Source organism: Saimiri boliviensis, chromosome 4, assembly GCF_048565385.1.
Source record: "Saimiri boliviensis isolate mSaiBol1 chromosome 4, mSaiBol1.pri, whole genome shotgun sequence".
Classification (NCBI taxonomy): domain Eukaryota; kingdom Metazoa; phylum Chordata; class Mammalia; order Primates; family Cebidae; genus Saimiri; species Saimiri boliviensis.
The window spans coordinates 50,480,998-50,503,040 of NC_133452.1; the positions used below are offsets into that span (position 1 = coordinate 50,480,998).

General features: G+C 40.5%; 1 protein-coding gene and 1 pseudogene across 5 annotated transcripts in view; one reads left to right on the plus strand and one right to left on the minus strand.

Annotated features, from left to right (window-relative positions):
* Positions 1-6,679: 6,679 nt before the first annotated feature.
* The window catches only part of FAM184A (family with sequence similarity 184 member A), a 121,790-nt gene continuing 106,426 nt past the window's right edge, over positions 6,680-22,043 (plus strand). For 4 of the 5 annotated variants that reach the window (XM_010349300.3, XM_074397562.1, XM_074397561.1 and 1 more), the window contains exon 1: positions 7,064-7,313. In XM_010349300.3, coding sequence (XP_010347602.1) covers positions 7,146-7,313 — 168 coding nt within the window. In that variant the 5' untranslated portion in view covers positions 7,064-7,145. Of the gene's footprint in view, positions 7,314-22,043 lie in introns of all 5 variants that reach the window. The other variant, XM_003938614.3, reaches the window with a different exon arrangement.
* LOC120363324 (U2 spliceosomal RNA) lies at positions 10,012-10,175 on the minus strand (annotated as a pseudogene).

Sequence of the window (22,043 nt, forward strand, 5' to 3'; positions counted from 1 at the left end):
TTAGTAGAGACGGGGTTTCACCATGTTGACCAGGATGGTCTCGATCTCTTGACCTCGTGATCCACCTGCCTTGGCCTCCCAAAGTGGTGGGATTACAGGCCTGAGCCACTGTGCCTGGCTGATTCTGAGTCTCTTATACCTTGCTGCATGGCCTTAGATTGAGTCCCATTCAAATACTGAATGTTCTTTAGAGGCATAATATTGAGATTCAAATGAGAAGACAGGTGAAAAGTATCTTGGAGATCACCTGGTCAACCCCAAAGAAGTTTTGTAGATCTTTAGTACAGGTGCTTTTGTAGATATTTAGTATGATTTTTCAGTTGACTGCCTAACTTGGTCTGTATGATTCTTCTGACCCAAATGGGAAGAAATAATAGAAAAAAGAAAAAAGAACATTTCCTCTACCTCTTCTTTCAAACTTTTTATCTAGATGTTCTCTTTAGCTAACCACAACCTTGGGTAGTATATGTCTATTTCATCTCTTTGAGGAAAGCACTCAATAATTGCTTGCTGATTGATAGAACAGCATTCTCTAATTTTCTGTTAATTGGAATGCATTTCCCATAAGTAGCAAGGATACTTTTCATTGATGAACCATTTCTTAATTGTGGCAAAAAAATAACATGCAATTTAGCATTTTAACCGTTTTTAAGTGTATCATTTAGTCCATTAAGTAGATGCACATTGTGGTACAACCATCACCACCATTAATTTCTAGACTTTTTTGTCTTCCCCAACTGAAATCCTATACACATTAAACAATAACTCTCCATTCCCTTCTCCCTCTAACCCCTGGAAACCACCATTCTAATTTCTGTCTATGAATTTGAGTGCTATGGCTACTTCATAAAAGTAAAAATCATATGATATTTGTCCTTTTGTAACTGGCTTATTTCACTTTATGTCTTTAAGTTTCATCTATGTACCGTGTGTCATTCTTTTTAAGACTGAATAACATTCTGCTGTAAATACCACATTCTGTACATCCATATTCATCTATCAATACACATTTGGGCTGCTTCCATCTTTTGCCTTTTGTGAATAATACTGTTGTGAACATTGGTATACAAATATCTTCTTAAGTTTTTGCTTTCAATTATTTTGGGTATAAACTTAGAGGAGAAATTTCTGAATCATATGGTAATTCTGTCCATTTTCTGAGGAACCAGCATACTGTTTTCCACAGTGGCCGTACCATTTCACATTTCCACCAGCAACACACAAGGGTCCAAAAGTCTTCATGTACTGCTTGTTATTTTCTGTTTAGGTTTGTTTTGTGTTGTTTGATAGCAGCCGTTCTAATCGGTGTGAAGTGGTATCTCGTTGCCATTTTGATTTGCATTTCCTTAATGATTAGTGATGTTTCGCCATATTTTTATGTGTTTATTGGCCATTTATATATCTTCTTTAGGAAAATAACAATTGAAGTCCTTTGTCCGTATTTTAATTGGGTTACTTGGTTTTTGTTTCTGAGTTTTAGAAATTCTTTATACACTCTAGATGTTAATTATTTGTCAGATGTATGATCTGCAAATGTTTTCTCACATTCTACAGCTATCCTCTCACTCTCTTGTTAGTATCTTTTGAAGCACAAGAGTTTTTTATATTGATGTAGTCCAAATTATCTATTTTTTTCTTTTTCTTTTGTTGCCTATGCTTTTGGTTCATTACTTGTTGAGCTCACCTCTTAATCCCAATTTTTTTTTGAGATGGCGTTTTGCTTTTGTTGCCCAGCCTGGAGTGCAATGGTGCGATCTCGGCTCACTGCAACCTCTGTCTCCCTGGTTCAAGTGATTCTCCTCCCTCAGTGTCCCAAGTAGCTGGGACTACAGGCATGTGCCACCACACCTGGCTAATTTTTTGTATTTTTAGTTTCTCTGTGTTAGTCTGTTTCCTGACCTCGTGATCTGCCTGGGGTGCTGCGATTACAGGCGTGAGCCACCACACCCAGCTTCTAATTTTAATTCTTAGCCTTAATTGCTACTGCCTGGGGTTAGCCTACGTTTTCAGGTGCCTGAAACATACACAATTTGGGAGTCTTAAGAAATACAATGAATGTTATTTTTATAAATTTTTACTTAATTTTATAACCATGTATCGTGTGCTGGGAGCTTCCCCTCCTTGGAAAAAGTCATGCAAACTTGACAGCTCTCTCTTCCTCAGCCTCAATGTTCTTTCTGTTTTACCTTACGGATATTTTACATCCATCCTTTTTTTTCCTACGCTCACTGCCTTATCTTAGGTCAGTCAGCTCAGGCCATTGCTTCAGGTCATTACACGTGGTGTTGGGCCTGTGGGTGCACAGAAGTTAAGAATTAAGGTTTGGGAACCTCTGCCTAGGTTTCAGAGGATGTATGGAAACATGTGGATGTCCAGACAGAAGTTTGCTGCAGGGGTGGAACCCTCATGGAGAACCTCTGCTAGGGCAGTGCAGAAGGAAAATATGGGGTCAGAGCACCTGTACAGAGTCTCCAGTGTGGCACTGCCTAGTGGAGCTGTGAAAAGAGGGCTACCATCCTCCAGACCCCACAATGCTGTATCTACCAACAGCTTGCATCATGTGCCTGGAAAAGCAACAGACACTGAACATGAAAGCAGCCGTGGGGGCTGCACCCTGCAGAGCCACAGAAGCAAAGCTTACCAAGGCCTTGGGAGCCCAACTTTTGCATCAGTAAGTCCTGGATGTGAAACATGGAGTAAAAAGAGATTATTTTGAAGTTTTAAGATTTAATGAATGCCCCGTCAGGTTTCAGAATTACATGGGACCTGTGGCCCCTTTGTTTTGGTCAATTACTTTCAATTGGAACAGGAACATTTACTCAATGCCTGTACCCCCATTGTATCTTGGAAGTAACTAACTTGCTTTTGATTTTACATGCTTATAGGTGGAAGGGACTTCCCTTGTCTCAGATGAGACTTTGGGCTTGGACTCTTGGGTTATTAATGCCTGAATAAGTTAAGACTTTGGGAGATGCTGGGAAGGCATAATTGTGTTTTGAAATGTGAGAAGGACATGAGATTTGGGAGGGGCCAGGGATGGGATGATATGGTTTGGCTCTGTGTCTCCACTCAAATTTCATCTTAAATAGAAATTCCCACGTGTCAAGGGAGGGACTTGCTGGGAGGTTATTGCGATACAGAAGGAAAGTACCGGACTATGTCCCTTCAAATGATACAAAAGGGGGAAGGGTGTGGTCCCTGACTAGGGCCCCACACCCAGGCCTATGCCCATGGACCTAAGTGAGGACAGGTATTTTTGTTTTCCTGCCCAAATGTTGCATTCCCCAAGAATACCGTGGCCTGCCACCACCTCCATTTTGTGCCTATAAAAATCTGGAGATCCTAGCAGGCAGACACAGGTGACTGGATGTTGAGAGGAGCACATCAGCAGAGGGACATACAAGCAGCTGGACATTGAGAGGAGCACATCAGCAGAGGAACACACAAGCAGCTGGATGTCTAGAGAAGTACATCAGCGGAGGAACACCTAGGCGGCTGGACGTTGATAGGAGCACATCAGCTGAGGGACACCCAGCAGCTGGATGTCGAAAGGAGCACATCGGTGGAGGAACACACATGTGGCTGGATGTTGAATGGAGCATGTCAGCAGAAGGACACACAGGTGGCTGGATGTGGAGAGGAATGCACTGACAGGCACCAGCATGCCAGCAGGCCATCAATTGGCAGAATAACACAGAGTTTGGCTGGGGCAATAGGAGGAGAGCTCAGGGTGCCGAGTGGCCTGACCACAGGGGAAAACCATCTCCCTTCTGGCTCCCCCATTTGCTGAGAGCTACTTCGCCTCAATATAACCTTGCACTCATTCTCCAAGCCCATGTGTGATCTGATTCTTCCAGTACACCAAGGCAAGAACCCCAGGATACAAATGCCCTCTGTCCTTGCAATAAGGCAGGGGTCTAATTGAGCAGATTAACACTAGCTGCCTGCTGACAGCTAAGCTAAAGAGCACCCTGTAACACATGCCCACTGGGGCTTCAACTGTAAACATTCGCCCCTAGACACGCCATGGAGTCTGAGCCTCACAGCCTGCCCATCTGTATGCTCCCCTAGAGGTTTGAGCAGTGGGGCACTGAAGAAGTGAGTCACACTCCCATTGCACATCCTGTGAAGGGGACAAGGGAACTTCTCCCATTTCAATTGGATCATGGAGGTGGTTTCCCCATGCAGTTCTTGTCATAGTGAGTTCTCACAAGATCTGATAGTTTTATGTGTTTGGCAGTCCCCCTCTCTCTCTCTCTCTCTCTCTCTCTCTCTCTCTCTCTCTCTCATCTGCCATCGTGTAAGATGTGCCTTGCTTCTCTTTCATCTTCCTCCATGATTATAAGTTTTCTGAGGGGCAAAGTTCTCATGAATGGGCTAGCATCATCCACGCAGTGCTGTTCTCATGATAGTGAGTTATCATGAGATCTGGTTGTTTAAAAGTATGTAGCACCTCCTCACTCTTTCTCACTCCTACTCCAGCCCTGCAAGTTGTGCCTGTTTCCCCTTCATCTTCCGCCATGATTGTAAGTTTCTGAGGCCTCTCCAGAAGCAGAAATTCCTATACAGCCTGCAGAACTGTGAGCCAATTCAACCTCTTTTCTTTATAAATTACCCAGACTCAGCTATTTCTTCATAGCAATGAGAGATCAGCTAAAGCAGTATGTCTTATCAGCTGAGCATCCCAAATCTGAAAACTCAAAATCTAAAATGCTCCAAAACCAGAGATTTTGAGTGCCAACACAACCAGGGGAAGCGCTCATTGGAGCATTTTGGATTTCAGATTTTTGGATTTGAGAAGCTCAACCAGTATGATGCAAATATTCCAAAATCCTAAAATGTCTGAAATCTAGAACACTTCAGGCACCAAGCATTTTGGATAAAGGACACTCAACCTGTATTATTATTGTTTCTATTCATTATTTATAATTAAATATAATTTTAATTGTGACTTATTTTATCCCATTGTGGTGAGGTAAAAATATTAAATTCATGAAATGACAGTGGGTTTATTTTGAGCATAGGATTTAAGAAAAGGGTCCTTTTGGGCTATGCTACATAGTGATGATTGAAACTCATGTGATGGAGTTCAGAGTGAATTACCAGTGGACCAGGGTCCTAACTTCTAATTACCAAGTCAGAGCTGGAAGGAGCTGGTAACACTGTCTCTTTTCAGAAGAATCACTTGAGGAGTGAACACGTTGGGTGACTCAACTAAGGCTATACATTCTTCTCCTTATTTCCAGTCTTATTCTGTTTCCAATTTATCATAGTGACAAAAACAAAAACATCTTTGTCCTAGCAAGACTTGACTTTACATATTTAGTGAAACAGAGAGAGCCTTTTGAACATACATTTCTGCTTAGAATATAAAGAACGTGAGAGTTCTAAAATGACTGTGACTCTTTCATGTCTAGAATTTGATGAAATAACACTAGTTCCTAATTCTATTTGATTTTATTTGATCACTAGTGCTTAAGAAAAGAGCAACATTTGCAGGATATTTGTTTCTGGCCATGTGCTCCATTCAGAACGTTGGAACTAGACATCTTTTTTCCTGGAAAGTCTATGAAAAGGGGACACAGTACCCAGCATCTGGGGAGAGAGGTAGCCAATTTCAAGTTTCCTTTCTGGAATTCCAACAGATCTGAAAGGATTTCAGGGTCCGAATCTTCACCTTGTTTAGATGTTGCCACATTCTGACAATCTTTGTTAATTTGGCTCTCAATTTAGTTTGTCAATATTCTCAGATATTTTGGCTACTTGCATGCTAAAAATAAATCACACGGAGTGGGGGAATTTGGTTCTGCACAACTGCGTGGAGATAAGGCTTTTTAAAAAAACAGGTACAATTCTATGTTTTTAAAGTTTGCATTATCCATGCCCTAAAATGACTCACATGCTTCAATGCAGGAAACAAAATTTAAAAAAAAAAAAAATCATTTGACTTGCAGGAATAGAGATGTTAAGAGAAAACAGATAGGGAATAACACATTTAGGAAGGTGAAAATGCACAAGTTATGACACATTTTGGCCCAGCTCCAAATCCTTAAAGCACTGATGTCTTGTTCCATCTTCTGTTTTCACCCATTACTTTCACTACGATCCCATTCTGATTTCCAGTCAAGTAGTTTCATATCTATTCGTCTTGGGCGCTGTCGGAGGAAAGTTGCTATGCGGTGCTCCACCAGCTGATTGAAGAGGGGTGTTCCCTCCACAGATAACACTCAGCACTGAACTGGGGACAGTGGCCGGACACACAGTAGGGGGAGCCTAAGACAGTGTAACCATCAGTAGTTGTGTGCCACTGGAAGGTAGGGCAGGGCAGGGAGTCCTCCATACTTTACTAGCGCTGTTTCTAGATTGGGCTTGCCGCTCTTCTTGGGGCCCTGCACACACGAGGACGCACGTGGAAAGCCTCTGTAAACAGAAACGCGTTCTGCTAACCGATGGCGACTACGGTACCGTCTTCTCGGGAGAATATTTTTTTACGTCAGACCTCACGCTCGCCGCACGGGGATTGCCGCCAGGGCTGGGCTGCCAGGTCCCCGCCACACGGGGGAAGCACCGGCGGCGCGGTCCCGGCGCGCCCTCGCGAGGCGCCCGCACTAGCCGCGGGGCTGCGGGACTGGCGGCGGCGCCGCCGAGAGGGGCGGGGCTTGGCTGCGGGGAAATGACGTGGCCGCCCCCGCTCGCGCCCTGGTAACGGCGGCTCCCGCGTCCTTCTCCATGTCCCCGCCTACCCCCGCCGCAGCCTGCCCGGTCTCCTCCTCCCTCCGGAGCCTCGCCAAGTCCTCGGTGCGGGCTGCGAGCGGGAGTCGCGGAGCCGCGCTGTCCTCGAAGTCGCCGCTGGGCGCGGGCTGAGGAACCGGCGAGAGCTGGCTCGACCCCGGGCCGCCGTCGCCCAGCCCTGGGCATCTGCTCCGCGCCGGTGTCCGCGCGGCTTCGGGCCGGCGGGACCGCCCCGTCCCTTCCAGGGGTGACTCGGGGGTCGCGGGCGGGAGGTCGCCTGAGGCCAGGGCTGGCGGGCGCCGGGTGTCGGGTTGGGAAGCGGCCGCCGCGGCTCTTGCCTCACGGACGTCGTTGCTCCGCGGGCCTGCCTCCGCGCGCGGGGACAGGTGTCCCGGTTGGGGTCTGTCGGGAAGATGGCGACCCCGGGCATGAGCTGGCAGCAGCACTATTACGGCGGCCTGGTGGCCGGGGCGGCCAAATTCGCGCCCTCGCCGGCTGCCGCGCAGCTGGCTGGGCACAGCATGGACTACAGCCAGGAGATGCACCTGAAAATGAGCAAGAAAATCGCCCAGCTAACCAAGGTAAGGGGCGCAGCGGCGGGGCGGGTGGCGACCCCGTGCGGGCCGCGCCGGGCTCACCTGCCTGCCCCGGAGGCAGCAAGTCCTGCGCCCGCGGCGAGGAGAACGCTGCTCCTCCGCCGAAGCAACAGCCGGAGACTTACCTCCAAAACCCTGCAAACTTTGGTGGAACGCTAGCAACATGAATTTAAACTAGACAGCACAACGGAACGGTGGGTGTATGGGACCTACACCTCCTTGCCCTTTAGGGCTAAGCCAGCACAGAACAAATGAGAGTTTAGCTCCTTTATTCCACAATAATAAATCATTTTACTGCTGCTCCCATGCATGTGCCAGGGCTCCACGAGGCATCACACTACAGTACCATTTGAAGTACAGTACCGTATTTACCTAATATGACCCAGAATCCTCGAAATGAAGCAGTATCTTATTGGATACTCAGTTAAGGGGAGAATCAACTTTCAGAGGAAGGTAGGAGGGTAGGACATACCTTGAATGTCAATTTGGGGCATTTAGTGAGTTATTCCTTATCCTGACAAAATGTCAAACAAGACTTCTTAGATGAATCACACTGCATGCAGTTCATTGTTTGCCTATCGAAGGATAATTTTCAAAGAGCAGATAGCCTGCGAATTCGCCCAAGTGTAGTTTAGGATAGTACCTAAATTAGTGAACTTTTTTCTAATTTAGTAAATGTTGATTATGAGAAGGAATTGGTATCCGTGAAGCAAGAGCAATTCATATCAGTGATACTGCTCTGCTTGGATCTCACCAGCAATCTAGCAGTACATATCAGTGAGAAGTGATTTGTGGTGTCTGAAAGAAAGGTGATGTACCTTAACGTGTTTAAGCTGTTTCCTAACAGCTTATTAGGAGTGTTGATATGCTGAAGAGAGATGGACATTGTGGGGGTTACTGCTAGATAGCCTCTGAGTCTGACTCAACTCTAAAGGTCTCATATAATTCCATTTTTGGTTGGCACTTTCGAAAGAGTGAAGTAAGACATTAGATTTGGAAGAGAGGAAAGGAAGGAAATGAGAGTGAAAAAGGATGAAAAGAGGATAAAAAGATTTTCGTGAAGAAATGTGATTGAGGATAGAAACAAGATAACATTAAAGGACTACAGAATGGAAGCATAAATGAAAGAGGAAAAGAAAAGTTTCAAGTACATAGCATTAAAACTCAACCACCGTTTTGTGAAGTTTTCTTTTTTCTTTTGTTTTATGTCACTACTGTCTCAGAAGTTGCTGTGTGTCCAGTGCTTTGTTTTCTTTCTTTGTCAGTATTGCATTCAGAGAAAGGAAGATCTAAGAAGGAATGACAGTAGTATATCATCAGAACATTTACACATTTGGCATCTATAAGCCAGGCTTCCTGCAGTAGTGTTTGATCTTCCAAATGCTGATGTCCTGAATGAAACACATGAATATTTATTCTGATTTTCTCTTATGACTTGGTTTATTTATGGTTCCATAACAACCACTATTCTCATTTTAGATGTAACCCTCTAGAGCCCTACTGTAAGTAATAGGAAAACTCAGTAAATTTGTAGTGGGACTATGTTCTGTTTAATAAAAGCTCTTGCTCTTCAGTACATTTTTTTTTCTTTCTACTTAGCACTTTTTCAATTACCTGTTCTTTTATCAGAAAAAATAAGTCAGCACCACTGGTAAAGGTAGGCGTATTGCGTGTAAGCTGCTATTTTCTCCCATTACATTACCCACCTCACATCTAGTGAGACGAGAGTACTCTCAGGACAGTGGTCTCACACTGCTTGAATGCCACATCTAATCTTTACTGACTGTTACTTGGACTCTCTGGTTTTGTGTTTGCAGTTACGGTCCGTAAATACTCTCTCCGCCCCCTCTGCAAGGTACCTCTGATGTTTCTTTATACTAGGTTTCTCTGTGTCTATTGACATTTTGGACTGGATAATTCCTTGTTGGTAGAGGGATGTCTCCTGTGCATTATAGGATGTTTAGCAGCATCCCTGGCACTACTCAGTGGGTACCAGTAGCTATTCTCACCACCTACCCCCAGTCATGACAATAAACATGCCACCAGATATTACCAAATTTCCCCAGGATGGAGCAGGGTAGCTGGGGCAAAATCCTTCCAATTAAGAACCATTGACGTATACTGAAATATCTAGGGGTTCTCCTGCCTTTATTTACTAAGTTAAGGCCTGAGAATGAAACAATCTGATAATAGGACTCTGTTGCAGGCAACATCTTTCTGTTTCTACAACCATGTAATAAGACTTGCTTTTTTAATGTACCATTTTGAAAGTTGTCAAATTTTATAGTCATAAGCACTTATTATAAATACCGTACCATAAGCATGACGTCATGAGTGTACATAAACGTAGAGAGGGACTGTTATAAATTTTACTACCTTTTGCCATATAGAATTTTTACTCATGAAGAGTTTATTAATGAATTCATATTAGCAGAGGTATGTTCCAGCTATGGTTGGAACTTGACAATGGCTTATATTTCATTATTGTATATTGTAAACGTAACCATTAAAATAGGATTTTATTTATTTTGGAAAGAAGTCAGTAGAACTCAACTCTTCAGCGTTATAGCAGCAGCATACTTAAGAGCAGTGTGGGAACCTGACACACTGAGTTAAAATTCTCACTCCACCACTTATTACTGTTGTGACCTTGAGCAAGTCATTAAACTCTGAGCCTCAGGTTTCCTAATCTTTAAAATAAAGATGATAATACCTGTTTTACAGTTGTAGTAGCACATAGTAGGCTCTTAATTCAGGCTATTACTCCCTGAAAAGACATAAACTAATATGTATATTAATGAAATATGGATTTTACACTTGATCTTAGCCAAAAGGCCGAGAAACAATTGAAATACAGATTTTAAAAAAATGCTTCGCTCCTTTTAAACCATTCTGCATTTAACAGCATTATATGACAGTGTACTTTTTTTGAGGGTTTTCTGCTAAACTCTTTAAAAATATATATACAGTAGTATTTTTTTTCTCCTTCGAATATCAAAGTTTAAAAGTTTCACATTTATTCTGTATTGTGGTAGTATAGTACTGAAAATACAGTGTGCATGTTTCAAAGATTTGGCTGGCTATGAAAGAATAAGCATGAAAGTAATATATATTATAATTTTGTCCATAGTGAAGCTCAATATATTTTTAACTAAAAAGCAGTATTGGCTGTCTGCATATTTGTTCAGATCCTATTTCCTAAGAGCCTAACAGAGCAGCCTTCTCATGGTAAGCAGAGCAGCAGCTCTTTAAGCACTTTTTATGTAAGGGAGACTTTGGGAAGTGTTACAGATACAGCAGGGAGCAAGACACAGTCTCTGTCTTTTAAAGGGAATCTAGCATATTTAGGTCACTCATGTTAAGTTTTAAGAATTAATATTAGATTCTTGAGCTATGTTATGGCAAGTTTCTGCAAATGTTAAAGGCTGAACTATCTCAGGATAGGCAGTGAAGCTAGATGGATTCAGTTATGTTTTATAAGACCACATTTGTATACTTCTCTGTTCCCGCTGTGTTAATTTTTCAGGGTAGTAGGTTGAAAAGCAAGCCTTGTAGGATGTACTTATAAAAAACTTTTTTTGGTCACTTTCAAATTATTTTTTCCCCCTTTTTGTTCCTTTCAGTTTACTCTTTGAGATTGGTTCATCCTCTGCCATGGATTAACTTAATTTTTCTGGCTGCTTGTAGATAATACAAATCACCCTTCAGTAACAAAGTCACAAAAGTCTCAATTTGATTATTAAAATTAAATTACCCTTTACCAACAAGTGAAAACTGCAGACCAAGCCTGAAATAAAGATGACGCTTCTTCCTTAACTGGTCTCTTGCTCTGTCTGTTGCAAGGGGGAAGCCAGTAACTGGGGAAGGGAGTATCATTGCCTTTTTACTTCTTTTTTTTTTTCCTTTTTGAGACGGAGTTTCGCTCTTGTTACCCAGGCTGAAGTGCAATGGCGCGATCTCGGCTCACCGCAACCTCCGCCTCCTGGGTTCAGGCAATTCTCCTGATTCAGCCACCTGAGTAGCTGGGATTACAGGCAGGCGGCACCATGCCCGGCTAATGTTTTGTATTTTTAGTGGAGACAGGGTTTCACCGTGTTGACCAGGATGGTCTCGATCTCTTGACCTCGTGATCCACCCGCCTTGGCCTCCCAAAGTGCTGGGATTACGGGCTTGAGCCACAGCGCCCGGCCGCCTTTTTACTTCTTACCTGGTTTTTCTACTCTTCCTGCTTTGTCTTGCAAGTTCTGGTTTCTTATCCTTCCAAAGTTGGCCAAGGAAAAAGGGAAAAGTGTAAAAGAAGCAGCAGACTTTTAGTTGATTAGTGAAGAAGCTAGCTGGTTATCTAGCTGTAGTGCTTTTGTAGCTGTTGCAGATGTTTAAAGCTTAGTATTTCACTGGTGAATCCTCTATGTCCCACCTCAGTGGCTCTAGATTTTCACCTCAATTCCTTGACAGTGAACCTTAGGTTCTGGTTGGTTGCTTACTTCTTCCTCAGCCTCTTGGAGCTAGCAGTACCTTTACCTTCACTTTGCTGAGGTCTGTGCAAACTATAGATACCTCTCTTGGATGGATTCATGTGACCCCTCCCCAGGTTGCTCACTCTCCTTTAGGGGCCACATAGGGAGCACTCATTCTTTGCACAAACTCTGCTGGTGGTCCCAATTCAGCCCTCTCATTTTCATATGCCTCTTTATGCAGCTTCTCATCCTTTTGATTTTCCAGGGATTAATCAGGTGCCAGGTCAGCATGTGCTTGGAAGTGCTTGAGACACATGTCAGATTCTTTAACTCATTTCCCAAAAGCCTTTTTCCCTAGGTTTTAGGTATGGGACAAGCATCTTCCACTTTTCCAGCTTGAAGACAGGCCCCTCTTACTACAGCTTTCTTCAGGGAAATCTCTGGAACCTACTCTGTAATCTCCTTGAAGCACCACCTCAGTAGTGGTGGGTGTAGGAAGTTACACACCTCAGCATTCTTTTCTTTAGACTACCTCTTTTGACTTTTTCGGGAATGTTCTGGCAGCTGCTTTGGAATGTCATTTCTGTTGTCTTTCATTCTTAGCAGAAACTTCCCTTTTAATAACTTGTTATGTTAGCTGCTTATCTAATGCCTCTTTAGTTGATTGCACTTTTGATACAGTTCAGTCTCTTTATTGCTTACTAGTATAGACATAACTAATACATGGAACAGTATGAATTCCCAAAGAGCAGAAAGTAGTTTCTTTTGTGTTTTCTGTGCTTAGCATCAAGTTCTCTCATTTAATACCCAGCTTGTGGCTCTTCTGCTAAAACTGCCCTGACCAACTACCCTTGTTGTGCTTTCCTTGCTCTGCGTTAACATTGATTGTTGGTACTTCTTACTTGATACTTAATAATGCAAACTTACAAACACTGTTTATTGTGTTTATAAATATGCTTTTTTTCCTTAATTTGGCTGTAATGTTCTAATCTCTAGGGACTGTATCTTTTACTTCATGTAACCTTAATATGAATGGTTTGCACATAGTACCAAAGCTTAGTAAGTATTTACTGAAGAAGATGGTGGTAGTAATGATACAGGAATTAATTTTGTTATACAGCAGATAATGACAGTATTTTTGAGAAATTTTATCTGCTACTCTTCTGGCTTAATGATAGATCATTTCAACTGAGTTAAATTATTCCTAAATATTTAAATGTTTATTGACTGTCCTTTAAACGGCTTCAAAAAGTGCCATATATGTATGTTTGTGTGTGTGTATATATATATATATATTTTAAAGCTATTTTGTGTGTGTATGTATGTGTGTGTGTGTATATATATATATATATATATATATATTTTTTTTTTTTTTTTTTTTTTTTTTTGAGATGGAGTCTCACTCTGTCACCCAGGCTGGAGTGCGATCTCGGCCCACTGTAACCTCCACCTCGTAGGTTTAAGCAGTTCTCTTGCCTCAGCCTCTCAAGTAGCTGGGACTACATGCTCATTCCACCACTCCTGGCTAATTTTTTTGTATTTTTAGTAGAAACAGGGTTTCACCATGTTAGCCAGGATGGCCTCGATCTCCTGACCTTGTGATCTGCCCACCTTGGCCTCCCAAAGTGCTGGGATTACAGACCTATTTCTTAATATATTTTTGATATAAAAAATAAAAAGTATAAAGCTCTTTGTCTCCATTATAAATATTTGTCATCTCAAAATGTAGGTAATTAATATACTAGTTTCTTGGCAAATATAAAAAAGTATTATGATTAGTCATTTTATATTAACTCTGCTTTTACTATATCCAAAACCAGAATGTGTTTATATAACATCAAAACCAGTGAATTTTTCAAATAATCCTATTTTCTCTACATGAAATAAAACTGATTTTTTACTAGGTTTGAATTACCTAGATATTCTTTCATAATAATTCTGTGTTGCTTATGACTTGAGTCTTTGAACTAGAGTCAAGTGGCCTCATAAAACATAGCAATTGGCTGTGTTTCACTTTAGCACTAGTACATGCCAAATGCAGCATCTCTTTTTCTTTGTTACATTGCAGCTTTGCCATGCTCTTATGCAGTGGCTTGGTTGTAATCTTTTAGTCATAGTTGAGTGGTTTGGATTAATTTCTTGCATTTTACTAATGGACACAAAAGCATAGTATATTATTAAGTAATTGCTCACAAACTTATAAAGGGACTTCCTTTAGAGTTAAAGATTTAGAGTTAAAGGTTAAAGGTTTAGGCCAGGCACCCTGGCTCACGCCTATAATCCCAGCACTTTGGGAGGCCAAGGAAGGCAGATCACTTAAGGACAGGAGTTCGAGACCAGCCTGGCCAACCTGGTGAAATCCTGTTTCTACGAAAAATACAAAAAATTAGCCAATGTGGTGTCCCAGCCACTTGGGAGGCTGAGGCACGAGAATTGCTTGAACCTGGGAGGTGGAGGTTGCACTTGAGCCAAGATCATACTACTGCCCTCCAGCCTGGGTGACAGAGCAAGTTTCTGTCTCAAAAAAAAAAAAAAAGGTTAAAAGTTTAGACCTTAGAGTATGACCAGGTTGACCCTGTTATTTTATAGGTGTGGAAGGTGAGGGCCCAACATTATTTGAAGATTACTCAGCCTGTCACTGGTAGAGTCTGGACTCACACATTCAGGTCTCTGTAGATTGGTTTAGGTGAGGGTGGCCACACTAACAGACCTCTTTTCTCTGTGTCTATCTTCTTTCTAATATTATTTATTCAATAAGAGGCCACAGAGTTGTTGTTTTCCATGTTGGAAACCATGTTTTGCTTACATTCTGAATCACAGATTTTTGATAAGAGTGAAACTAACCTGCCGCTCCTCTGTAAACTTACTGTAGAATTTTCTGGGTTTATAGGTTGTATATTTTATATACTGTGACTTGGTCACTTTGTAACAGAGCTTTTTTTTGTGTGCTGTCAGCTAAATGTCATAATATTTTCATATTTTTATTAACAGCTTTAGTTATTCCAAACTGAAATATATTAAAATAACATCAGCTTAGAGACTGCCGTATTTGGTGTGAAAGTTACTACTAAGGTTATTTTAAATGTCTTTATTTTGACTGCTTTCATTCTTGATTACATTGTTGCTTAGACCCCATTTTTGAATGCAGTAAATTGCAAGTTTTCCAGTTTTTGTCAACTTCATTGTCTGTTTTGTTTGTTTATTTACGAAAATCCTTTGCTAAGCCTCTAAACACCAGTCTTAAAAAGTGGTATGAAAGATAAAAGATTCAGCAGGAATATGTGACTGGAGTCATTTCTTCATTTTAATTAATAAGTAAGTTCCCTATGCTTTAACTTTTAAAATTGTGGTATTTTTGAAAATTTTGTGTCTCTTAAATGTGAGATGGGAATGAAGAATAACCTGGGTCTATAAAGATAGTTAGGTTCTGGCAGAAAATAGGAGGTAATGAGGGCCAGGGAAGTGTTGATAAAATACTGTTACTCTGCCCTTTCAATTGATCTTATGAGTTTTTGTTTTTTAAGAAAATCTTTTATCTATGAGCATCCAAATAAATTTGAATATTATACCATGAAATGGAAAGGATGTGAATGAGTTCCTAATGCCATCCTTTTTTTTTTCACCACAGGAAGTTTCCATCCTGCAGCCACTTTAGAACATAAGGGACATTAAGTAAATGTCAGAATCGGTGCCCCGTGTCCTTTTTTTGGAGATAGACAGCTATGGGAGACAATTACTAACTGAATTCAGGATTAAATAAATAAATAAATAAAGCAGCAACATTATATATTCTTGCGCCTGACCGAATATATAAATATTTTTCTTGTATCTTACACATTATTTTGAGATTTAAATGGAGGCTGAAACTATCAAAGGATCTATAGTACATGGAAAAACAAAAGACTAAGTGATCACAATCATATGTGGGATTTGGACATTTTAGACTTGGGTACCGTGTGCTACCTCATTTAATTGTAAAGGAGCTAGTACTTCTAATGATTTTTTAAATTGCTAATTCTGTATTTCCTTATTTATATGTACCATCTCTATACTGAAGTTTAAGAAAGTTGGAAAGTAAAACATTTTATTCCTAAAGTATATTACTAATATTTAAATTATCAATAAAATGGATGATTTTAGTAAAATATTAGGATAAATTTCTATTTATGGTAAATTATTGGAGAACGAGTTAGTTAACTGGAATTTACCATAGGGGTTAATAATTTTTCACCTTCTAATACAGTATACTTACATTTACATCATACCATTCAAATATCACACTGGAGTTTCTGCATTAACTCCAGATCATTGTTAGGATCATCAGTGCATAGCTAGGAAATTGGACTAAACTTATACTAATCCTATTAGGCCATACCTATGAATGCTGTTATTTAATTTCTGAATACATTGTTACTTGCCTTTTTACTTGTCACGTCTTTCTTTGAATATGAAGTGCGTCATTTGAATATTTACAGATTCTAGACATTGACCCTACTGGTTGAGCAGATTTTGTTTATTCTAGTGAATGTGTGTCTATGTGTTCACAGATATTTGCATTTTTCATCCTGTAGCTCTTTAAGCACAGTTTTAACAGATTCTCATTTCTTTCTGAAAACGTTTTATGGCCAAAATACTAAGTAGTATTCTTTGCCTACTTTTAGATGTTTTGCCTAGTGAAATACTGCATAAACTAAGGCATGTGTAATTTTGGGAGAAAGAAGTGTGTATGTGTTTAATGATTTACCCAGAGTAATTAAATATACTTAGATATGACCAAAGTAGAACATGTAGGGATATATGTTTGGTAAATTTGTTGAATGCCTAGTTTATGAAAGACATTGTGTTTGGTACTATTAATTATTTAATACTATTTATTATTCCATATCAGACTGTCTATTTAGGTTGGCGCTAAAGTAATTGTCGTTTTGGCGTTTATTTTCAATGGCAAAAACCTCAATTACTTTTGTGCCAACCTAATGCTTTGCTTATTTTTTCCAACAGAGTTGAGAAAATGTAACTGGACTATATTAGTCATGTATTTTAATGACAACATATTTATCAATACATTAATTCTGATGAATTTTAAATGTGTAATAATGGGCAACTTTTTCTATTTGGTTTCTTTCTTTTTGGGTAAAACTTACATAGGTGCTTTTCTTGGATAAAGAAACTATGCTGATGCCTTCTAAATTCTTTAATAAGGGTTTGATGCCTCAGTTGATATATTTTGGCTACAAATCTCTGTAATATATTTAGCCAGGGGGGCCGGAGTTGGTAAAAAGAAATTTCAGTCTTTGGAAACCAAGGCGCTCATGTGTTTGTGTTGGGTTTAGGTTTTTCATGGTCAGCCAGAGAGCCACATTGTTCCCAGAGCCAAATGGCCCGGTGAGGCAGCAGTGCCCATCATATGGGTCAGAGGTGTGGTTCAATAAGTTAGGCATACCCTTAAATGAAATTCACCTTCACCGCTTCCTGGTGTTTGACTTTTAACACTTATTTTAACCACTCAGCACTTTAGTGTCCTCATCTGTAAAATGAGAATAACAAAGCCTACTTCATAGAATTATTATAAAGATTAAAGGAGTTAATTGATGCGGGAGATTGGAGTCAGTTTGCACCCATTATCCCTTCCCCACTTGGTTAAGCCTCTGCTGACATACTGTTGAACAATAAAGTAGGTTTTTAGGCCAAGTGTGGTGGTTTACACCTGTAATCCCAGCACTTTGGGAGGCTGAGGCGGGTGGATCACACTTGAAGTCAGGAGTTTGAGACCAGCCTGGCCAACTTAGTGAAATCCTGTCTCTACTAAAAATTCAAAAATTAGCAAGGCATGGTGGCACATGCCTATAATCCCAGCTACTCAGGAGGCTGAAATAGGAGAATTGCTTGAACCCAGGAGGTGGAGGTTACAGTGAGCTGAGATTGTGCTACTTCACCCCGGCCTGGGTGACACAGCAAAACTCCATCTCAAAAAAACAAAACCTAAAAGAATGCAGTAGGTTTGTTTGTTTGTTTATTTGAGATGGGGTCTGGCTATGTTGCACAGGCTGGAGTACAGGGATGCCATCATAGCTTGCGACAACCTTACGCTTCCAGGGTCAAGTGATCCTTCCACCTCAGTTTTCTGAGTAGCTGGGATTATAGGTGCAAGCCACTATGCCCAGCTGTATTTTCTTTTCTGATGGATGTATAGTCTGCATTGTTAGGGACCATAGCTGTGAAGTAAAGCAGCAAGTAAAATATAGTCAGTTCTAATTATTCGTGGTAGTTATATTCCATGGTCTAGGGAGAATACAGAGTTAGGTTCCTGACAGCCTCTGGTCACAACATTTTTATCAACTGATTAATATATAACCCTGTTTTATGTGTGTTTCTGATTAAAACACCTTTTAAAATATATAAAGATCCTTTAACAGTGAACTCACAGCCAAATACCACTATAACTCATGCCTGAACAAAGGTTATTTAACACATCTGAAGTGTTAGATTTGGGGTTACATATAAATTTTAGCAAGTAAGATAATTTGCAAATATGGAGTCCATGAGTTAAAGAAGATCAACTGTATCTAAAAATGGAGGCAGAACTTGCATCTGCTATTTTCTTAGCTCCGGCTATTTATCAGCTATTGTTAGGGGCCTAAGTGACTGTGACTCTTATTACCACCCTAAACACCCTCACATGAGTATGATTTGACTTTCATTATCTCAGTAAACCCTCAGATGAAAGGGGTAGAAAGGATAGTAGAGGCCGAAATACTCATCTTTTGTTTGAGTTGCCAGTTACCTGCAGGCCACCCTACAATCATAAGCATGGGATGAGATTGTTCTTTTATGTTAATTGTAATCTTCAAGATCTAAACTTGAACCTGTCACATTGCCCTAGGTCAGAAAAAGGAAAAAAATATGTAAATGATTCCAGGGGATGGAGCAAAACTTCTAAGAAATAATTTATTTTAGTTAAAATAAAATCTTTAATAGTCATCATTTGCTTAAAACATGTTACAGTTCTTTTCTAGCATAAATTGTCACTGTGGGAGTTGGTTTTGTTAAAAGTCTTTGTCTAGGTACCTAAAGATAGCTTGAAATCTTATACAATTTGAGGCTATAACACATTTGGTTGGATGTTTCTGAATTAACCTTATGCAACATACAGAAAAGTTTTACCAAACTATTCAGTTATAGACTGTCTTAGGCAGTTAGTCTTACTGGTTTCTATCTTGATACATGCCTTCCTTAAATGAGCTAGAAAATGTGCATTTTCATTGTATTAGATGGTAAGGTATATTCATGTGTCCACACTTTCTTTATTCAGTCCCCTGGTAATTATCAGAAAAAAGGAACCCAGTTAAGAGTGCTTCTGTGTTCTGTGATCATGAGAGAGTTGGCAAAGATAACTGTCCTGGAATAAATAACAATTTGATCTGAAGTCAAGCTCATTACTGTAATATTGCTCTGTTTAGGACCATGTATATCTTTAACCTTCAATCCTGAGTCACCTTTGCTATTTGCTCTCTCCATTTCTACTTCTGGATTGTGGAGCATTGCTAGAGAATATTACAGAACTGGACTGTAGCAGAATAATGACACTCCCAAAGATGTTCACGTTCTAATTCTAGAATCTGTGAAGATGTTTATCTCAAATTTGCAGATGTGATTAAGTTAGGGATCTTGAGATGGGGAGATTATCCTTGACTATTTGGGTGGGCAAGTGTTATCACAAGGATCCTTCTAAGTGAAAGAGCGAACCAAGGAACACAGGTGGCCTCTGGAAGCTGAAAAAGGCAGGGAAACAAGTTCTCCCCAAGAGCCTTCAGATTTTGGCCCAGTAAAACTATTTTCCTACTTCTGACTTCCAGGAATTCTAAGGTTAGTACATTTGTGTTGCTTCAAGACATCCATTTTGTGGTAAATTGTTATTGCAACATGGCTTTCTACAAAATGATGTAGTCCAATTTTGTGCGATCACTCAGTATTGCTGCACTATATGATGTTCTCTGAATTGTTCACAGCTGTGGACATGTGTCCTCTCCTCTTTCTCTGTACACATGAGATATATAAGCTGCTATTTAACTGAAACTATCCAGCTTAACGTACTTGTCTGCAAAGATACTGGGGTCATTTATTCCTGAAAAGAATATTCTCCTGGTTCTTAGCTGCATTAACTCTCATGTATTGCTGCTTTTCTGTGTCTTAAATAGATCACCCTTGACAGAGACAGATGGGAATCCAGGAAACTAAATGGGAAGCTATTATAATAGTATTGATGAGAAATTATGAGGGCCATGAATTAGGACAGTAGTGGCAGAGAGATAGGAGATTTGAGAAATCTCAATTCTGAGGAGGAGATGTGAGAAACACTTTGGAGATAAATTTGGCAGTACTTTGTGACAGTTTGTTACAGAATAAGATTGAGGATAATCGATCTCCCCTGTCACATACTATGTACTCAAGTATTTCCTGAATGAATGAAAGAGTGAATGAGTGACTAGATGGACTAGATGGATATTTATGTCTACTGAGATAAGGATAGAGGAAAGATATGTATTAGTTACCTGTTGCTGGGTAAAAAGTTATCCCCAAATATGGCAGCTTAAAACAGCCAATATTTATCATCTGACACTTTTGAGATTCAGAAATCCAGAAGTCACTTAATTGAATGGTCTTGCTCAGGGCTTCTCATGAGGTTGCATTCAAGCTGCTGGCCAGAGCTATAGTCTCTATAAAAGTTGACTGGGGCTGAACATTTTACTTTTGAGCTCACTCATTTGGTTGTTAGTAGGAGACTTTATTTACCACATGGGTCTTCTTACAGCAAGTGATCTGAGGTGGGGTGGGAAGGGAGAGGGACCAAGCTGGAAGCCATAGTCTGTCTTTTCATAACATAATCAACAGAGTGGTGACATGTCATCATCTTTCCTGTATTTATTGGTTACATGGACCAACCATGGTACAGTTTAGGAGATGACTACATAATGATTCTAGTACTGGGAGACAGAGATCACTAGGGATTATTTGGAAGGATGATTACTCCAAGAGAAGCAAAATTGATGGGAGAGTTCTGAGAGTTTTAGTCAGCCATGTGCATTTAGGTAGAAATATTTAGTAAGCACTTGGATATGTGTCTATGCCAAAAGGAGAGATCAATAGTATAAATGAAAATTTTAAAGTCATTAGCGTATAGATGGTAATTAAAAATCATGAGTAGTTGGTTGGGGCCTTAAGCAGAGTAGAAAACATTTGGAATAGTTGCTGAGGAAAGGAGAAGAAAAGAGCTGACCAGAGACAAAGGAAAGCATCAGTAATACATGTGTTTGTCCCAAGAGGAATTGAAACATGATATTTGGTATCAGTTTTTTCTTTTTTTGTTTTTTAGGAGATAAAGTCTCACTCTATCACTCAGGCTGGAGTCCAGTGACAAAGTAATAGCTAACTGCAGCTCCAAATTCCTAGACTCAAGGGATCTTCCCACCTCAGCCTTCCAGACAGGTGGTACATGCACCACTATGCCCAGCTAGAGAAAGAAGGAGAGAGAGAGAGAGAGAGAGAGAGAGAGAGAGAGTGTGTGTGTGTGTGTGTGTGTGTGTGTGTTTATGTAGGTGAGATCTTACTATGTTAGCCAGGCTGATGTCAAACTCCTGGCTTCAGGTTATCTTTATGCCATGGCCTCCCTAAGTGCTGGAATTACAGGTGTGAGCCACCATACCCGGCTTCAATTTGAATGCTTTGCAGTTTTCTAAAAGTCCTATGCAGTCCTTTGGAGAGGACCATGGTTGAGCATATAGAGGAGAGAAGCAGGCAGGTTATAAATCCAGAGCCTGAGTTTTGCCTGGGAAGTATAGCTGAAGAACTGCATTTTAAGAGAATTAAAGAGCTTTTGTGGAGAGTAATTTGGTTAATCTACCATTAGGTACTGTGTAAGGAAGGAAGTGAGACTAGGATGGAGCTAATAGATTAAGATAAATCTTAGGGATTGAGAGGACAATTGTGTGCTTGAAGATAATGCCTAGAAATTGAGGGATAAAGGCAAGGAGTGGTAGTTTGAGAGGAGGCTATGTTAAGACTTCAGAGGTGGATAAGTTATAACAAGATCCATTAGAGTTTGCAGTCTAATGGATGTACAAGACAGAAAATACCAGAGACAGGCGGGGCGTGGTGGCTCACACCTGTAATCCAAGCACAAAAGATTGGTTAGTTAGTTCCACTGATCCCACCTTGTGGTAAAAGCAGTCGCACTTGGTAGGAGAAACCAAAGGACTCA